This window comes from Electrophorus electricus, chromosome 11 (genome assembly GCF_041902795.1).
Source record: "Electrophorus electricus isolate QZ-2024a chromosome 11, ASM4190279v1, whole genome shotgun sequence".
Lineage (NCBI taxonomy): Eukaryota > Metazoa > Chordata > Actinopteri > Gymnotiformes > Gymnotidae > Electrophorus > Electrophorus electricus.
Window position 1 is genome coordinate 15058232 of NC_137507.1, and position 18674 is coordinate 15076905.

The following is an 18674-nucleotide window of genomic DNA, read 5'->3' on the forward strand; positions in this document are numbered from 1 at the left end:
TTACAGGAAGTGTAAGGGGTGTTCCATCGCTCGCAGGTCCAGCTGATCTTTTGTAAAGCAGATGGGAGTGAGAACGACGCTCTTGGTTTACATAGCTATCTAAACTGAAGTGTCATTCTGTGTCCGTGAATTTGACAGTGGGAGTGTAACTCCGATCCGTTTAACTGTGAGTCAGTGTCACACTGAGGATACCTTTTGGATATATCCAGCGCATTACATCAGACTGCTTTGGTTTTGTCTTTCTTTGAACCGGGTACTCCTTTTGTCGTACAGACTGTCATGAGATCAGTTTGGAGATGGCATCCTTTTCAAGTTATTGTAAGGCGGTCGGAACAGTGGAGGATGAGAACGGCGAACTGGACCAGTCTCTGCAGCAAATGTTGAAGGCCATCGCTGACGAACGGCACCGTTTGAATATCCGGCAAGAGCTCAGCGGTCTCGGTGAGTCCTGTCACGCTGTCGCTATCTTTATACCAGCTGGACTCTGTAAAGACGAAGGTTCGTTCATGCTGCTTTGCGACCGCCTGTTAGAAAACAATTTCCCCTATTCCCAGGAAAGAACTGCGTTAATGTGTACTGCAAAACATGCAAAGGCCCCTTTCAGTGGCTAAGTTAACGGGTCAAGTGGCTTCTACGTTGTTGCACTGCTCTGAACTCGTTAACCGTGATGGCGTCATGTGGTGTAGATCAGTGTACCGGCAGTGAAGTAGAGGTCCGCTCCGGATTATAAAATCCGGATGAAGCAGGTAGCAATATCAGCCCTCGTACACCGCAAAATGGTATAGTTTGGTGCAGGAATGCAATGTCATGCGTAGATTAATCAGTATGTTATGGTTATGTTCAGGCTTGCCGAAGAAGTGTCAATGAAATCATTAGTAATTAGAGGCAAGAGGTTGCCTCCATTATTCAAGTAGGAAAGTTTGACAGCATGCCATTGTTGTACACATTATGAATTTTACAGAGATGATCACCATTTCTTTTTCTGTCTGAATCTACATTCTCTGTAGTTACAAGGTCTGGCACCTGACCTGTGATCCTATTTAACATTTTCATATAGTTTAGTCTGACCAAGTCTGCACAGTTACATTAAACGATAAATTATCATATGAAGGGAGCATTTTAAATCAAGTCCTCTTCGGTGTTCTAAAGCACAGGCTCATGAATAAAACTGGGTTTAAAAATGGAAAGCTCTCATCCTGTGGAGCAGTGTCTGTTCGCAAAGCTTGTTTGTGGGCAATGTATCTTAGCCTTTAGCCTCAGAGCTAAACTTTTTATTTATTTTATTTATTTATTTATTTCTCTTTCCATAATGCTGGCAATAATACCATAGGCCAATGGATGCCAGAGACAATGCATGGCCTGTAGCTCAACCCAGAGCTTTATTCTGAGGAAACCAAGGAAACTGGTTTCTTGTTCCACAGTAGCTCAAACATACCATTTCTGCCTAACAGACTTGTCTATCCTGTGCATTTGTTGTTTTTGTTGTTGTTGTTTATAGGCACAGAGTGATTGCAGGGAGGTTCAGATCACAGGACTGGTTATACTGGAGGCATACCCTTGCAGTCTGTGCAGAAAACACTGCAGTCTCTTCAGAAGCCTGTACTGAGTCAATGGCACTGTCTGTGCATATCAATTGCTCAGCCCAGTGACTCAAGAATTGTCTTGTTCCGGAACCACAGCATGTGGGCCCTAGTGAAGAGTGTCTTACTAAGCCAGCGTACTACAACACCACTGTCTCCTTCCCTTCAAAATCAGCTTGTTGGTGTTTACATAAAATGTACACAAACTCTAATATATCTTACACAGTATTGCAAAGTGTTTTTTTCTGTGTTAAGCAATTGTCTTATCCAGCCGCATGTAGGTATTGTTATAAGAAGTCTATTCAGCAGTACTGTTACTTACAAAAAGTTTTGGCAATGATTGACTTTGTTAGGCTATATGGGTTTAGGAGACTATGGTCTTCTCTCCCACTGAGAGTTTCTTCTGGCTTTGGAGATAGGGAGTCTTCCAGCCAGACTGTACTTTTCCTGTAGAAAAGTGAAATGAATCATAAAATGATTTAGGCCCCCAAAATGAAGTTCAATAGTTGTACTGTACTTAGATTGTACTTGGTGTGAATAATCTCAGAAAATTTGCATTCAGTTTATTGTAGTTCCTAGTCGTTGTGTTCAGTTCACTCTTCATGATGAGTTTGCTCTTTGTTTTTTTTCCTCATTGTTTGTTAATTTTGCCCTTGACGATCTGGGTACTGTCCGCCTTGTACGTTATGTTTTCATATTCTCATGTATATGCATGTCCTGCTGATGAGGGCTGCCATTGCTTGTAATTAAAGTTCACAGGAGTGTAAGTTAAGAGGTTGATCTACAGGGCAGGAGGTGCTGAACAAGGAGTTGCCTTCCATGCCATGGACTTTATGTTGTCTGAATGACACCTACACAGAATTCAGCTTTATTAGGGGTATTTAAATCACCCCAAACTCTGCCTCCTACAGATTCCCCACCCTTTCTTTACTGAGGAGTCCGGTGTATTGACAAGGTGAGAAACTAGTTTCATTAGCTGCTTTGTTACCTAGTGGTTACAAAATCTAGGATGAGGTTTGGATCGAAGGTCCAGATTTTAGTTTGTCTGTGCAAGGTTGTACAAAATCCAAAACTAAAATAATTGATTAGACATAAATGGGAAATGGCTGATATATGTTTTGTTTTTTGACTGACTAAATTAGTACTTATTGTAGGGTATTGTTTGTTGTTTAACAAACTGTAGCACTTATTGTTTATTACACTTATCATTGTTTAAGACCTTATATATTTTGTACTTCTAGGTATCATCATTGATCCCTGCATTCTAGTTCATTGGTATGTTGCACTCTAACCTACTGTACTGTACTAGGATATATTCTATGAGTAAATGACAAAGCACTTTTGTAATTCGCTCTGGATTAGAGTGTCTGCTAAATGCTGTAAATGTAAATGTTTTTTACTGTTGCTGCAAGAGCCCAAGTAGAGTTAGTTTTGTTTTACATTTGCAAAACAACAGTTTGCAGTGAAGGTGGCAGAGATAGACCAGTAAACCATTTGGGCTACTCACTCTAAAAGGTGCTGAAGTAGAATAGGCACTCAGTTATCGCATGTGGATTAAAGCTCTCAGAGACTCTAAACCAGAACAAGAGTGTATTTTAAATGAGGCTCTGAGCTATTATTAGGCCAGCGCTTCTATCAGTGTGACTGGTTGCGGCACTACATCATAAGCCAGTCTACTGTGACTTTAATATTTTGACTCCGTTTCAATTCGGTTATGGCAGCTACAGCCTCTGTTAAATCTTAGAGACATATATGAATGTAAAGCAGTCCTCCAAAGATGCTTCAATGTGATTTCACTCAACATTTTGTCAGCTTCACACTTCTTCTCCTGTCATGAGTTCATTGTTGTCACTTAGTCATTTTGTTTGGGAGACAGTCACACTTCTCATGCACTTACTGCACAGCTATCTTTATATTGGCTTGAACTTTTTCATCTTACTTTCTTACTTTCTGCTCAATACAGAAATATTTGTTGGCCCAACACTCCACAACCCCTCAGAGAATATCACTGAGGAAGCTTGCTGTTGATCAGCAAAAATTCAATCAGAGGACAAAGTTAATTGTTATTAGGCTTGTTGAACATCCGTAAATGCTGAGGTAAAACGAATTAAAAACGTATACAGCAGATCCAAGTAATGTATTTTACTTTATTCTCTCTGAATCCATCAAAGTTCTGTGCCTTGCTATGAAACTGCAGCAAGTGTCCTCCTTGGACTCCCTTGTATAGCTGACGTAGCTGACGTAGCTCTGTGAGGTATTTTGTTTACCCAGCCTTGGAGAATTGCGTGCCAGATAGTCATTGCACCCAGCTGTGTTCTGTGCACAGGGGCAAGACGGCCCTTTGTGCTTCACACACTCACTCTTTGTTACCCTGTTGCCCCAATCTTTTCACTGATGCATGGTCCAGCTTCAATATTTCATTTCCATTTCATTTTGTTTCCAAGGGCGGATGTTGAACTTTCTATATAGTTCATCACCAAGCTTATGTTAGTCAGAGGTCAAAAGGAAGGAAAGCTTGTACCAGCATTAATAAGCATTTAGCTTGTTAAGTGAAGTTCCCATCTTGATAGAAAGTCTCTTTTTTGACATAGGTTATATAAATCTATTTTCATCATATATCTGCCTGTCTGTTATATTTATATTTTATGCATTAAATGTAACCCCTTCCTTTCTATTTTGTTACATTTTCTTAAACGTGTATGAATTTGTACAACAGCCTATTCTTCAGATATCGTCTCAGTCCAGTATTTGTACTCTGGACCTGTATTTTAAATGTGTGTCCAGAAAACCATTCCTAAGCATCTCAGTACATAGCCAGAGGAAGTGAAAGAATTTGAAGCCAGCTTACTAACCTGCATAGGAAGTGAAGGGGTTTGGAGAGCCTTTACTGCTTTTCCACCATTGTCATCTGAACAGAGCTGGAGAGCCTCAACAGTGTGCCCCACTCAGTAACGTCAGGTGGGCCTGAAACGGCCCTTCACAGCCCTGACTTCCTGCACAGCTAATGGTGAAGCGTTGATTCAAGGCCAGTCAGAAATAACATGCAGCCATTGGGAAGTCAGGTAGACACACACTTGTGCTTCATAGTGGTAGGCATGCATTCATCATTCAGTGATTTGTGTATATATATGATTTTTTTCAAAATATGTTCTAGTAAACATGGATCTAAATATTACCAAGGCCCTGGTGAATGTTTTTATTTTGATTTTTGTTTGTTTGTTTCTTATATTTCAGTCAAAGGGGTAACTGTATTCTGATCAAGGTGGATTATTATTACATTTAATGTATTTATTATGTTATATATGAAGGCTGATCACATGTAAATCACAGGTGCTACATGCTGTTGTGTGCTACATACCCTACACCTGTCAAACGGGTAAGCCCAATTTTAGGGTTCAGCTTCAACATTTGTGGAGATATCATGAAAAGCAAGAGCATACCTATTAATGTTTACACTTTAAATTCATTTGAAAGAAGAAGAGACGAAAAGCAGTCTGACTCCCAAAAGTAGTTTTGTTGCTTCTTTCTATTCTTTCTAATATTGCAGACTCATCTTTTGCCTCAAACAGAATGTGTGTGTGATAGCAAAATTAAGTGCCTAAATAATAATAATTTTGTGACAAGGATGGCTTGTGTAGTGAAGTGCTCTGACCACCAGACCAATGAGTCACCTATCTGGCGCAGCAGCCCAGACACGTGTTTTTACCTTCCTTAGTGACAGTCTACAATCTCTGGCATGCTGCCTTCACTTTCAGGGAGCACACCCCAGCACTTTACACCTTTCATGTGGACCTCACACATCCTCCCTTCATCCAGGGGTTCCTTCATCCATGGGTACACTCCCAATGGCGTCATGATACCATCACAATTCTGACACCTCTGTAGTCTCAAACCCAAGGTTTCCATGTGGCAAACACATGCTCTGACCACCAGATCAAAGAGTCAGCTCTTCTAAGTGATGGTCTCTGTCACAGTTTAGTGCAGTAAAAGGAAAAGCCTGTAGTTAGTTATTTAATTAATGACGTGTGTATAAACGGGCTGAGAGCTTCATTCATACACCGCTGAGAAACCCAGTCAGTCTTCACTGGGTGGATATACTCATGAAATCGACAAGTTGAGACAACTTTCCCACTAGTTGATTTTTAGAAAATATGTACTTATGTACATATTTCATCTCTGTGAAAAACACATTTAAATCTGTCAGCAGGCATTTAAGGCAAAACACCAAGTGTCATATTCCTAAAATGAATATGCTTAGGTTTATTTTTGTTGAGGTTCTCCAAGGACACATGCTTCATGGCTACTTGGTTATGTGCTGACTGTGTATTAAGTTAACCTGGCAGACTTGTGTGATAGTCACACTCATTATCAGAACAAACAGCAGAGCTTTCAGTATTACACCACACAGATGAACAGGAGCCACTGACGGTTAGACTTGTCATGAATTAAGGTATTACCATTGACCAGTCAGTGCTTATGATTTAAATATCTGGAATCAGTTCTATAATACTGATTAGTGTCTGTTACAGTTCCACTTTACTCTCCTTGAACATGCTCCTTCACTGCAAAGACGTTGCATGGTCCTGCCAAGCTGCTCTGCTCATGTTTGCCCAAATCAAGGTCACTCCCAACCCGGTACTGCTGGAATCCATCCAGAGGTCCTCTAGTCTCTCCATTTTCACACCCACTGCAACAAAGCTGTCGTTCTAATGAGACATGGGGAAAGCATCAATCTTCTGTTCTCTGTTTCACTTGCCAAATGAAAATTGAGAAGAGGCTTTTAGGGATAATTTATGCATGCTACGACTGGATACGATTTTTCAAATGTATTCATATTATATGGATATTTCTGATGAGTCACCTTCAGGTAATCCCCGTCATTTATACAGATGAAGCACTAAGAGTGTCTGTTGGTGTGTGTCTGCTTCTTGTGTTTTTACTGACTCAGAACTCGTGAGGGCTATTACCATGAGAGAGTTAACATTGATTTGTTGACTTCCTACCTGGAAGGTATCTTTTCCCCCTTTTCTTCATAATAAACCTCCAAAAGTGTGTTTATGCTTTGTTGGAATTCACCAACAGTGCATGCTCTTCTTCTATATCTCCCATACCTACAGCTCACCCCTGAAATGGTATGCAAATGTGGTCTTGACAGTTGCCAACAAAAGTATTTTACAGTTACTTACAATTGTTTTATTTTAATGTTTTAATTGCAAAGGATAAGCTAAGTTGAAGCTGAAGAGGTGATTTTGCCATTGAATACATAGCCATTATTGTTTAAGATCCTTTTTTCTATCAATTAATTATACTTAAAGATAGAAGCAAGGTAACTTTGGTATAAATAATGTACCATTGATATTCTGTACCCATTTTCCTGGCCTGGTTTTGTAGTATAGGCCTGTACCTCTTTGGTATGGAAAATGGGCAATCCTATGATTACATTCATAAATTCTGAGAGTAGGTCTGACACTGTTTTTGGTGCCACTATGTTGTGGGTCTCCCTGACCCTCGGGGAGCTCCAGTCAGCTTCATCGCGTTCTCTGTAGTGCTGTTTAGAACCTGTCCAATGCTGTGCATGCCCACTGGTGCGGAGCTGCCACGCGAAACAGCCATGAGAGCTGACACATCTGTGGCTACTGATCTGAAGGTGCTCCCGCTGCTGCTGTGAGAGACCTGAACTGATGAGTGGTGGATGGCTAATACAACATCATGGGTAGTGGGCAGGGTTATGTGCAGTGTGTTAATTGCTGTATTCAGCTGGTGAAAAAGAATGCTGATATGATATTGAAATAAAAAATCCAAAGTGTGAGCTGAGAACTTTCCAGTTCATATGGCATTTTTCTGAATACTTTTTAAGAGCCCCTGTGCATATATTGAGGTCAGAAGACTGAGGATCTTTTACACAGTTGCCCATTTACACACCGCCATTGATTAAAAGTAGAAAAATATCACTTCTCCTTTGGGTCGATTCCCTATTGAGTGGCTTTTCAGTTCCTTGCCTAATTTCCTCAAATTGTTTTCTGTTTTCTCACCATGTGACCATTTGTCATGTAGGCAGTCATTTTTTAACAAAACAGATAAAGCTCTAAAATAGATATGAAGAAGTCATAGGACACACCTCTCAGGTTTCTTTCTCTAAGAGATTTTGAGCATTCAAGCATTTTCTTCGATGGAAATCGACTTGGTAGAGGCATAAGGCCTATAGAAAATGTAGATGATGTCACTTCTTTACAGACAGACACTGTTTGGTGGGCAATGGTGGCTTGGTGCTTGACTTGTGAGTGGGAGGTTGCTTGTTCAAGCCCCGCCGCTTCTTAGCCCTCAGTTGCTCCGGTCTAGGTTCGGTCTGCCTGGCAGTATCCTAGCCCACACCCATAGCTGGTGTTGATGGTGTGGCAGTCAGCAGTGGCATTCTGTACCTCTGTTCTGCTGTATGCCTCTCTCTACCCACTGTTTGGATGCCAGTATGTGAGTTTTCTTTTCCGGTAGAGGCCCAGAGGAAGCCCTGGCTAAAATGGCTATAATATGACTGACCTTAATGCCCATGAAGATGTCAGGGTTTGATAGTAAAGGATCTATCTAACCCAGTGTCTTTTCCAGTGTAAGGATAGATGGTTACCATGGCCATATCATCCTGTTATGCAACAGTGTGGACTCATGTGAATGCTTATGGTTTTGCCTACTGTGGTGCTAAACCGAGACTAGGAAGGACCTAAGGAAAATTACAGCGACAACTCATTGACAGATCAGATGACGAGCACATGTATCCTGACCACAACACTGTCTTAGAAGTTTGCTCTTTTAAATTGTTTTCTTTTCTTAATTAGAATATCAGCTTCAAGCTGAGGCTTTTGCTGTCTTAAAGTTCTTAAGCTGACAACATGCACGATCCAGTCAGTGAATACCTGTATTATACCTGTATCACTACTAAGATATCCCATCTTAATAGTTCTGCTGTACTGAACACAGCCAAACTGGCAGAGTTTGTACAAACTAGCCAAGCTGTGTTCACATGAAAATACCACTGAATGTATTACTCTCCATGCTCAGAACCATTTGGTCCTGCAGTGAGAACGATCTATGTGAGCAACACATCCTGTAATAGAAAATAACTATATTCTTTTTCATTACAGTTTTTAAAACATTTCAGTAGCTACTGTGGTTGGATTTTTCTCGTATTGCTAATCTGGAGTCTGACTACAGCCATGACTCTGTGCAGTGGCACATGGCATACAACCAAAGATAGATAGATAGTTTTGCATATATAAACAGACAGGGAGGAAATTGAATTAAGTTCATAAACATCTTCCTTGTAAGAGTAAATAAGAGTAGAAAATGTGAGAGTCAAGTTTTTGTAACAAGTTGTTTTTTGTTTTTATTTTATTATTCTTTCTCAATGTTCTAAATGAGAGGTAGCGATGTGTGGTCACATTTAACCATTAACGCTATTGTCATTCTGATGTTTGAGGCTTGCTTGGTCTTATCATGTAAACATTATCCTGTGAACCTCTCAGACTGAATCACCTTTCATTTGCCCTTTTTTATCTTGGTACTCAATTGTGGCTGCAGTGTGTATATGCATTTGTTCCAGCCTTGCATAACACAATCTCATTGCACTAACGAGCTGCCAACTATAACAACGAAGGAAGCATAATTAGTGAAGTCACTTGTTGCCATGCAGAGGTGTAAAAAATACCCATAGACCTTTGAGTGCAGCTGAGCATTAATGGTCCATGTGTCGGGCTGGTCATACATGTGATCTCTCTGCTTGGCAACCTGCAGTGCATAACTACAACTGGTACTGCCACAGGCCTAGACACCTGCCACCCAGTAACTCTGTTGCTCAGCAACAACGACAGGGAGCAGAGAATTATGCTGCCCTGGGTTACCTCACTTTCTTTGGCTGGAAGAGTGCTTTGTATTCATTCATTCATTCTTTCATTCTGTCTGTCTGTCTGTCTGTCGCTCACTGTCTCACTCACTGTCTTCAAAAGCAATATGTTATATTAAGTACCACAACAGCACGAATCTGTTGTGCAGATTATTCTAATTGACAGTATTTTAATAATTTGCAATGTTTTAACAAATTTCTGATTAGTCATTTTTAAAGGATTATTTTAGAAGTTGGTTGCCCAATACTTCTGTAGGGTCATGATGGTACCATAAAGGGCTTTGCTGAGGTCAACAGTTGAACAAAATTTTAATTGTAAGGGTCAAAAACACAATGTGAGACTTACTATCAACAAACCAACAGCAACTAAGCAAGCATAATGTTAAAATGTTACTTACTATTTTAGTCATACCCTATTTCTACAGCAAGGCCTTTTGCTCTGTAAAACCTCACCATTCCAGCACTGCTCGTGGCCTGTTGGCCTCACTTCATCCTCTTGTTTTTTTCAGGGTGTTTTAAGGATGACCGGATTGTGTTCTGGACATGGATGTTCTCCACTTACTTCATGGAAAAATGGGCACCACGCCAGGATGACATGCTCTTTTATGTGCGACGAAAGCTTTCCTATGTCGGTGCAGACAGCACAGAAGGGAAGAAGGTAGGAGATCACAGAGGCCTGCACTCAACAGACAAATGAGCAAAAGGTCATTGCTGCCTAATTCATTTTCCTTTAATTATAGCACACACGTTACAGCTCATTCCATCCTCAATGACATTCTAAATTCATGCCTACACGTGTTGCTTAAAATGCTTATGTCATGACTCTCACGTAATTCTCATGTAATCAGAACATACACCAACTAAATAACGTGGAATCAGATGTGTTCAGTAGAGCAAATACTGCGCATATACATGTACAGTTCCATAATTTCCTGGAGTAAATAAAGTAAGAGAGACCATTGTATGCAAAGTGAGTTATACAGTGTTTATAACTAAAATCAGAACATTCAGATATTTAAATTAGATAAACATCTGAGTGTTGAGATATAAATGCAATCTGAATAGAGTTTTTGCATAAATAGTAAGTAGTAGGAATTTCTCTCTGTTCAAGCTCATTATAATGTAATGTTTAATGTAGTTTATAAGCACCAACAAGAAAATCAAGAAAAATCAAACTGATGACTAAGAAATGCTTCAGAAATGTTATATGCTTAAAGAAAATAAATGAAAATAGATGATAGAAGTGCAACTACACTCAGTCTCTATTTTTTTTAAACAAATTAAGTAATTATAGTTGTATTTATTACCCAAGTATTTAAAGTATACAAGTTGCCATGACAAATTGTGACCGGAGGTGTTTTACAAAATATCTTAAGGTCAGACCAGATTCAATGGTCTGATCATCATGGAGATGCCTTTCACCGAATTGAAGCTTTTCCAAGACCTCCAGGTGACTCCAAGTTGGGAGTCTGTCCCCCATGTATAGATCCCATTTGGGTTGGACGAATAGCATGTGTTGTACCAGTATGCTCCCACATAGGAAAGGGCACAGTTCCCTTCATATGAATCCTGGTCTTTGTCAAAAGTTGAGAACTTTGATCCACTGTGGTAAGATAAGGAATCCCCTACAAAATACATAAATTACACAGTGCAGTAATGCTGCACCAGGAATCACATCACTCAATATCACCCCTTATGGCTTAAAAGGTTATCTAATCATAGAAGGCTAAATGACATGTATGATCCATGTATGAAATGATGTCCTGCTGGACCAAAATCAAACATTCTTTAGTGCAATAAGTTTTACACATTTTACCCGAACTCTTATCACTTACCTGCTCCTCCATCTTCAAATCCAGAAACATGCAGTTTGTAGCCATCCAGTTCGGCATTAATAGCCATTGGAGAAATACCAAAGGATGTGTATTTTGCATAGACCTTTTTTCTTTCAAAGTCCTCTAAATCCACTCGCAGCTCATAGTTCTTTTTCAGGGTGAGAAGATGAACTGTTTCAAGTCCTACATTCAAGCAAAAACAAAGAAGACTTCCTTTTTTTCAGAGCTTCATGAAAGCTGCTGATTCAAAAACAGAAAAGCAACCACTGACTCCAGTGGAAACAATGCAGAGCCTTGAATTAAAAGTACACTCGCTTGCAACCCTTATATTTATCCAGAACTATTCAGAACCTTACCCAGCCAGTATTCCCCGCCTGCATGGCCAAACCCATTTTTGTACTGATCCCATCCTCTGTAGAAGTTAACTGTGTCATCCATTCTTCTCTGGAACACCTGGTAAAGCAATATTTTTTTTACTTGATGAAAATATAGAAAAATACAGAATGATGTAAAACATTCATTTTGCATCCTGAATGATTCTTACTCATGAATGATCCATTTTAAATGGTCAGTTAATGTCTTTCATGCTCCCCACATAATAAATGGTACACTATTGGCCAGTTAATAACCAATAACCCATAGTTACTTACGGTCCATTTTCCTCCATCAGTATGCATGTCACAGTATACATAGCGGCCAGAGGTTGGTCCTGCAGGATAGATCAGGTATACTCCACTTGTTTTAGTACTGTCATTATAAATATCTGCACAGTCTAGAGGCTGGAACATCAGACTCTTAGAATGGACATCCACACACATCCATATGATTCCCAGTAAGAGCTGGTTCAGAGAAAGGTAGCTATCATTGCATGAAGTAAAAGTCAAACATTATTTTATTCTGACAGGGGGTTCTGAAGCTTTAATGTGTAACATTTATGGTTCATCAGTATATTCTCTCATCACCACAAGCACATTGAAGTGCATGTTCAAAAAAGCAAGACACCACAAAGAGAAAACACTAGACTTCTTTGACTCTGCCTGCTTTTACATGCTACATTTTGAAAATTGCTAGCTAACACATGGACATCACAAGCTTGAGAAGTCTGTCCTTTACAATGTAATATAAAATAGGGCTCACCACCATTATTTTCACTGATCCGAACATTTTAACATGCTTGTTTTATCTTGTTCTCCTAAGCAATGGCATGTCACAGCAAAATGGTTCACTCCCTGTTCACACTGTTTGCTCACATTTTTTCAAAGATTGCAACCTTTTCCCTATTTCACAAATTCAATTTTTTTTTTGTTTTTAATGATTTTCTAGATCAGAAACCCAAAATAGTAGAATACATGCTTATAAGATATATTAGTAAAATAATGGCCAGAAAAGCATATATTTCCAACATTGGTTCCCTATTATAATGATTTTCATTAAATCCAGTCATTCAGGTAATAATTTACTAAGTTTTGCTCACAGTTGTTTGATGGTGCATTTTTAGATCCCCGAGCTGAAAAAGTTGGTCTTGGTCCAGGAAAACAGATTAGCTCCCCCAGTCAGCTCTGTAGACATTTCATTATCTTTTTCCAGGGGTCTCATGTCAAAGGTCTGATTCCGAGATGATCTAATCATGATTTGTCCATGATTTGTTTAATGATTAAGAGACATTTATGTGCATTGCCTGTGTGTTTATTTATGATAAAACCCATGTGGACAATAAATGAGGTTTACTTCTCTAAAATGCAGGATTCCCCCCCCCATTTGTTTGTTTGTTTGTTTGTTTTTGTCTTAATTCTAATAGCAATTTTTTTTTAAATCCCATATTCAATCACATCTTCATTTGCCCTTTTTGTTGTGTTTTTGTTTCAGTTGACTGACACAATCCATCTGCAATACTAGCGTCTCACAAAAGGTCCTCTGCAGTTAGCCAGTCCCCATCACGTCACCTTCTCAATCGCTTTCTTTTGTCCTGGCACTAATCAAATGTCAAAGCAATCACAATGCTAGTGATGTCATCTACTTGACATGTCCAAAGGTGGTCAGTAGGCGCCGAGTTCCCACCCACCCGACTACCGGCTGATTTCTACTGACACGTTCCGCCTACTTGGGCTTCTGGTTTGTTTTTGCCTCCACACGAGAGCAGACTAATTTGCTTAATGAAAAGGAAGGGGCTGAAACTGCTCTTGCTTTGTCCCACTCTGTGACCTGCGTGCTCATGCTCTCAGTCCTCGTTCCTCCCTTTCTTTGTCTTTTTCGTTATCAGCATACCCTTTCTGTCTCGCTCACAGTGCCTGCATTTGCATTTAAATTAAACAGCACATGGAGGAGCATTAATGAAGTTCTTCCTGTCTGTATGCGCCTCTACCTCTGTGATTCAACAGAAAGTCTCTTCCACAGTCTTCCATTAGTGATCGCGTGTTTGTAGAAAGGCTGGCAGGTATATTCTGATAATGAATCACATGCTTTCCATTTAGTGAAGAAGTCTAATCCAGTATAGGAAGGGAATGTCCCCCAAAGACATCTAAACAGCCTCATCATAATAAGCATAGAAAGTATTAGTGATTCATACACGCATGCCAGACTGTTCCAGCGGATGGATTGGCATCTAAAAGGTCATGTTGACTTATCTCTCCTCCCTCAAGGATAGACAGATCTTTTGTAAATTTTATAAGTCCCTCATACAATATTGGAGAGATGCTGCCTGCCCACCCTGTGACGGTCAAGCGCAAATCCAGTTGTTGTTTTGTTTTTTGTTTTTTTCTGTAGTGTTCATGGCATAACATTGTGGTGGGTAATGGTCACAGCTTAATGAGGCTTTAATCTCAGTCATCCTTTGTGCACCAATGCCTGTATGCAGTAAATGTCTTTTTTGGTGATTGTGCATGCATAGATTCATTGCACATGTAACACCTCAAGAATTTATTGACTCAATAAACTCACAAATAGAGACGTTTCAAACAAAAACAAGATCCTGTTGACCATTATGTAAGTAGTCATTATAGAGAGGTGCTTTTATATTTGTGGCATTTTAATATTTGTTTGCAATTCCTGGTTTACAGTGCGGTCATTCCTTGGCCCTTGTTAAAGGCCTGGTGTTGTTCAAAGTGCCACACTGCTATTCAGAGCCCTTCTTGTAGTTTAGTCCAGTCCCCTTTAACTGGTTCAATAACATGGAGGCCTACCATGTTTTGGAGCAGTAGATATTGTTGTCAGGTCCAGTGGCTTTACTGCCCTTTCAGAGCAATATCTATACCTGGGCTCTTGTATGTTCTCATTCTTTTCTATCTCTTCTTTTGTCCATTAATTTGAACCTTTCTGGGTTTGCACTACTGTGCAGTGCATTTGGAATAGGTGCTGGCAATGGCAGCAATATGTCAGCATCAGCCAATGGCCATAGCTGTAAACATTTAGCTATTGTTTGTATGCTCATTTCCTTCTTTGGTTGCCATGGAGCCTTGCCATTTTCTCAGAGGAAAAGACGATGATGGAAAGTATAAAGTGGCATTCGGTGCAACGAGTCTCCATGCAGAGTGTACTCCACAAGATGGTTGCTGTGGTTCAAGCATCCACAATACACCTGCATAGTTACCATTAATATTGCAAGATATACTGTAAACATGATATTTCAATGCATTGATTTTAGTTAGTTGCATAATTCTTGGATACAAAAAACAGAAAATTTACATACTGAAATGAAATCTGTGCTGAAAAGCATTTTGCTTCAGTGTGTTGCTTTTTTCTGCAGGGCCTGGTCTGGAAGCATTATACATTGTCTTAGAATAACCTCCAAGACTCTATTGGTCATAACACTGCATGACACAAAAAATTGCAATTGTTGTTTTTAATTACTGCTGTTTCCAATCAAGTAGAACTAACCCGCAGCTGGGACTGGGTGGCTTTTTTATCCACACCAGCAATGCTTAGATTTGCTGTTGTTTTACAATGTACAGAGAGCAAGTGGCCATAATTCATAAAACCTGAATGCACTATGTCAAGCAAAATATGCGACACGACATTTAATTCCCAATTATAAAGTTACCGTGGCAATAATTAGTAACCCGTTGACAACTTCCCATAGGGTTAAATTCACTTGTACCATAAGTGAAGGGCAATCAAAATTGACATGTAAATGAGTGAGTACATATTAAAGACCCATGCTAAGCGAAAGATGACTGACTAATCCCAGTAGTCAGACCGTGCTATGCTGAAAACTACCTGTTTCATAAAAATGTAACATATAAACTTTCACCAAGACAGGAACTACATGGTTGTGCTGGGTTAAAGCCTTCGATGCTTCTAAATCATGACAGAGCAGCAAAATTGTATCTCTCCTCAGTTCATACTCTGTAACAACACCTAAATTTGCACTTCTTATGGCAAATGATCATGGCATTCTGAGAGCAGAGTGGGGATTTAAAAATCCAGAGCCCAGAATGAATAATTGCAATTCTGCTATTATCAAATTCAAAGATTGTTTTAGTTCTACCAGGACCATCACTAGTGCCTATATAATTATCCAGTCTGATATAATTATCATAATGAAAATAGTTAATAATAATTTTTTAAATGCTGTCATTACAAAAGCCTTACATAATCCATACCAAGAAAGTCTCACTGTATGCTTTAATGAGTACATATATAAATATACTGTTACACTTGTGAATGCCTTTTGTCAAAGCATGAAGCCAATATGTCCCAGTCATGCATAGCACATCCCCCTCACACTCTGCCCTACCTGCCCTGGCCAGTGCTAAAGGTTAAGTTTGCCCCAGGTGGTTGACCCTCCGATACACAATCAGCATATGTCACTCTTCGCCTCACTTCCTGTAACCATGACAACCTTACAGTGCCCAATATGCCCCACCACATCCCCCTCCCCCACCCCATCCTTTGTGTCCTGCATTTCCTGTAACAGCTTGGGGGTCTTGATTTCTCATCATAATAAGGAATAAAATGGTGTTCCTTTTCCGTGAAGAGATCTCCATGGTGAGAGCAGGGCTTGTGGAGACATAATTAGTTGAAGGGCTCTATTTAATGCAATCACGTGAAGCCTGAATCAGTTAGCATTTTCTGAGTTTAGGTTACTGAAGTGTTATGCCCTGAACCTTGCCAAATAGCAGACAGTATGAGTTCTTAATGTGGTGAATTAATTTAAATGAAGTTTCCTTCTGATTTCCAGGTGGAGGTTGAAGTGTACAGAAGGGACTCTAAAAAGCTGCCTGGCCTGGGGGACCCAGACATAGACTGGGAGGAGAGTGTCTACCTGAACCTCATCTTACAAAAGGTTAGCCAATATGAATGATGAACTTTTAAAACATTTCTGTGCAAATGTACCTGAAAACCTGACTCTTAAAAGATAAATTAAATGATAAGAGAAAGGGGGGCAAAAACAAATAAATGAATCAACTTGCTTTAGGAAATATATGGGGAGGTTTGGCATGCTCTCACCAGAATCAAGCCTTGAGGAATCGCTCTGTATTCCTGAAGTTCTTTCCATCTGCCTTCAGTTTTATTCCTTCTTTGGAATGACCCTGATAATGCATTTGCTCTTCCCCTCAAGTTGGACTATGTGGTCACATGTGCTGTCTGCACACGCTCAGATGCAGGTGACATCCACATCCACAAGAAGAAATCTCAGGTAACCACAAGGTTGAATATTGTTGCTCTTAATCTCTTAATCCCTCGGTGTTCTTGTAAAACACCAAATATCACAAACCCCTTGTCACATTATGTGTGAAAAATATGTGAAGTTTCAGAAATAAATAAATTGTTCTTGTGCAAACTCAAACTGAATAGAAATATGAGATACATGGAGAACATTTTGGTTCCTTGTTTTGAAGACAGCAGCACTGCACATATTTGTATGTAAGCAATGTAAATCACTGAGAGGCTCATTGTGAAAAAGGTCCATAGTTTATTCTAAGTGTGTATCTGGTGCACTCTACATTGCATAGCAAGTGTTCGCCTCCCCCAGCAAGCACCCGATGGACAGTAAGGGTGAGGAGTCCAAGATGAGCTACCCAAACATCTTCTTCATGATTGACAACTTTGAGGAGGTAATATTCGTCCCCTCAGGTTCTGACCATTTTCATTTCTTAACCTGGAATACCCATATGCCATACAATGTAGTGTTGTCCACTAGATTTCACTCTAGCAAGCCATGATAATTAGCTGAATTAACGGAGATATTTTATAGCTGACCACCTTATGCCAAGCAAAGGAATTCCAGGATGAGGGTTGAACAACCCAAAGGAACTGTGACTGACTTGAGTGTTCCTAACAAATAGTGCTCTTAGGATTTGGAGCTGATAGACTCCAGAGTAGCTTGAAAGATATTGAGATATGACCTCATAGGATGTTACTGAGTGGAATCGAGCTGTTATACTGTAAGAGCATCTTTTATTACCAGGAGACCAGCTCTGTAGATTCACATATGATGGGAAATCAACGGAACCTTCCATGTTACTTTTACCACTTGCATTCAGATACACATATCTGTTCACATGTGGTAGCTTAGTGTGGACATGTCACTGTTACAGCACTTCTTAGCAATACTTATGTGCAAGTATGTGTGGCATACAGGTGTTCAGTGATATGACTGTGGGAGAGGGAGAGATGGTCTGTGTGGAGCTGGTGGCCAGTGACAAGAGCACTACCTTCCAGGGTGTTATCTTCCAGGGCTCCATCCGTTATGAAGCCCTCAAGAAGGTCTACGACAACCGGGTAGGATGCAGTCACATGCACAGTTATCATGGAGCATGACTAAATGCAGTGATGAAACAGATCTAGAACGACAACTTCCTCTTGCCAATGTGTGCATGTCTGTGTGTGTTCAGGTGAGCGTGGCTGCTAAAATGGCCCAGCGCATGTCCTTTGGCTTCTATAAGTACAACAACATGGAGTTTGTGCGGATGAAGGGCCCACAAGGGAAGGGTCATGCTGAGATGGCCGTGAGCCGAGTGCCCACTGGGGACACCTCACCTTGCGGCACTGAGGAGGAGCAGGACTCTCCTTTACATGAGAGGGTCAGGACACAGCCAACATACCACACACATACACATCTTCAGAACCAGCACATGTTCACAACATAGCAATCACACACAACCAGCACATATTCACAACCACAACAGCATGTGAATAGTGTACAGCTGGAAGTGGAAAATGGTTTAGAAAATCTGGGCATTGGGGTTTTCTTTTGCTCCAAGACTGCTTTTATAGCAATCCATCCCATGATGCATAATGGCCCATAATGCAATTGTAGGACAGAATTCATGTGAAGTCTGTGAGGAAAAAAACATGGAATTTGAAGTCTCGTAAAAGACACTTCAGTAGGCAAGGAGCGGATTTTTCTTGTGTAAGAGGGGTGTGAGA

The 18674-nt window shown here is 40.1% G+C and overlaps 2 protein-coding genes across 3 annotated transcripts in view; one reads left to right on the top strand and one right to left on the bottom strand.

Annotated features, from left to right (window-relative positions):
- Positions 1-18674, top strand: part of kiaa0930 — a 21597-nt gene continuing 2923 nt past the window's right edge. Inside the window, exons 1-8 of one of the 2 annotated variants that reach the window (XM_027003843.3) lie at positions 1-166; positions 274-441; positions 9981-10129; positions 16483-16587; positions 16864-16941; positions 17258-17359; positions 17886-18026; positions 18140-18328. In XM_027003843.3, the coding sequence (XP_026859644.1) occupies positions 297-441; positions 9981-10129; positions 16483-16587; positions 16864-16941; positions 17258-17359; positions 17886-18026; positions 18140-18328 (909 nt within the window). In that variant the 5' untranslated portion in view covers positions 1-166; positions 274-296. Of the gene's footprint in view, positions 442-9980; positions 10130-16482; positions 16588-16863; positions 16942-17257; positions 17360-17885; positions 18027-18139; positions 18329-18674 lie in introns of both variants that reach the window. The other variant, XM_027003842.3, reaches the window with a different exon arrangement.
- On the bottom strand, positions 10180-16125 carry LOC113573531 (microfibril-associated glycoprotein 4). Its single transcript, XM_027003844.3, has 5 exons — positions 12444-16125; positions 11957-12145; positions 11663-11759; positions 11307-11489; positions 10180-11096 (listed from the first exon to the last, which is right to left on the bottom strand). The coding sequence occupies exons 1-5, from the start codon at positions 12468-12470 to the stop codon at positions 10849-10851; spliced, it is 744 nt and encodes a 247-aa protein (XP_026859645.3). The 5' UTR covers positions 12471-16125; the 3' UTR covers positions 10180-10848.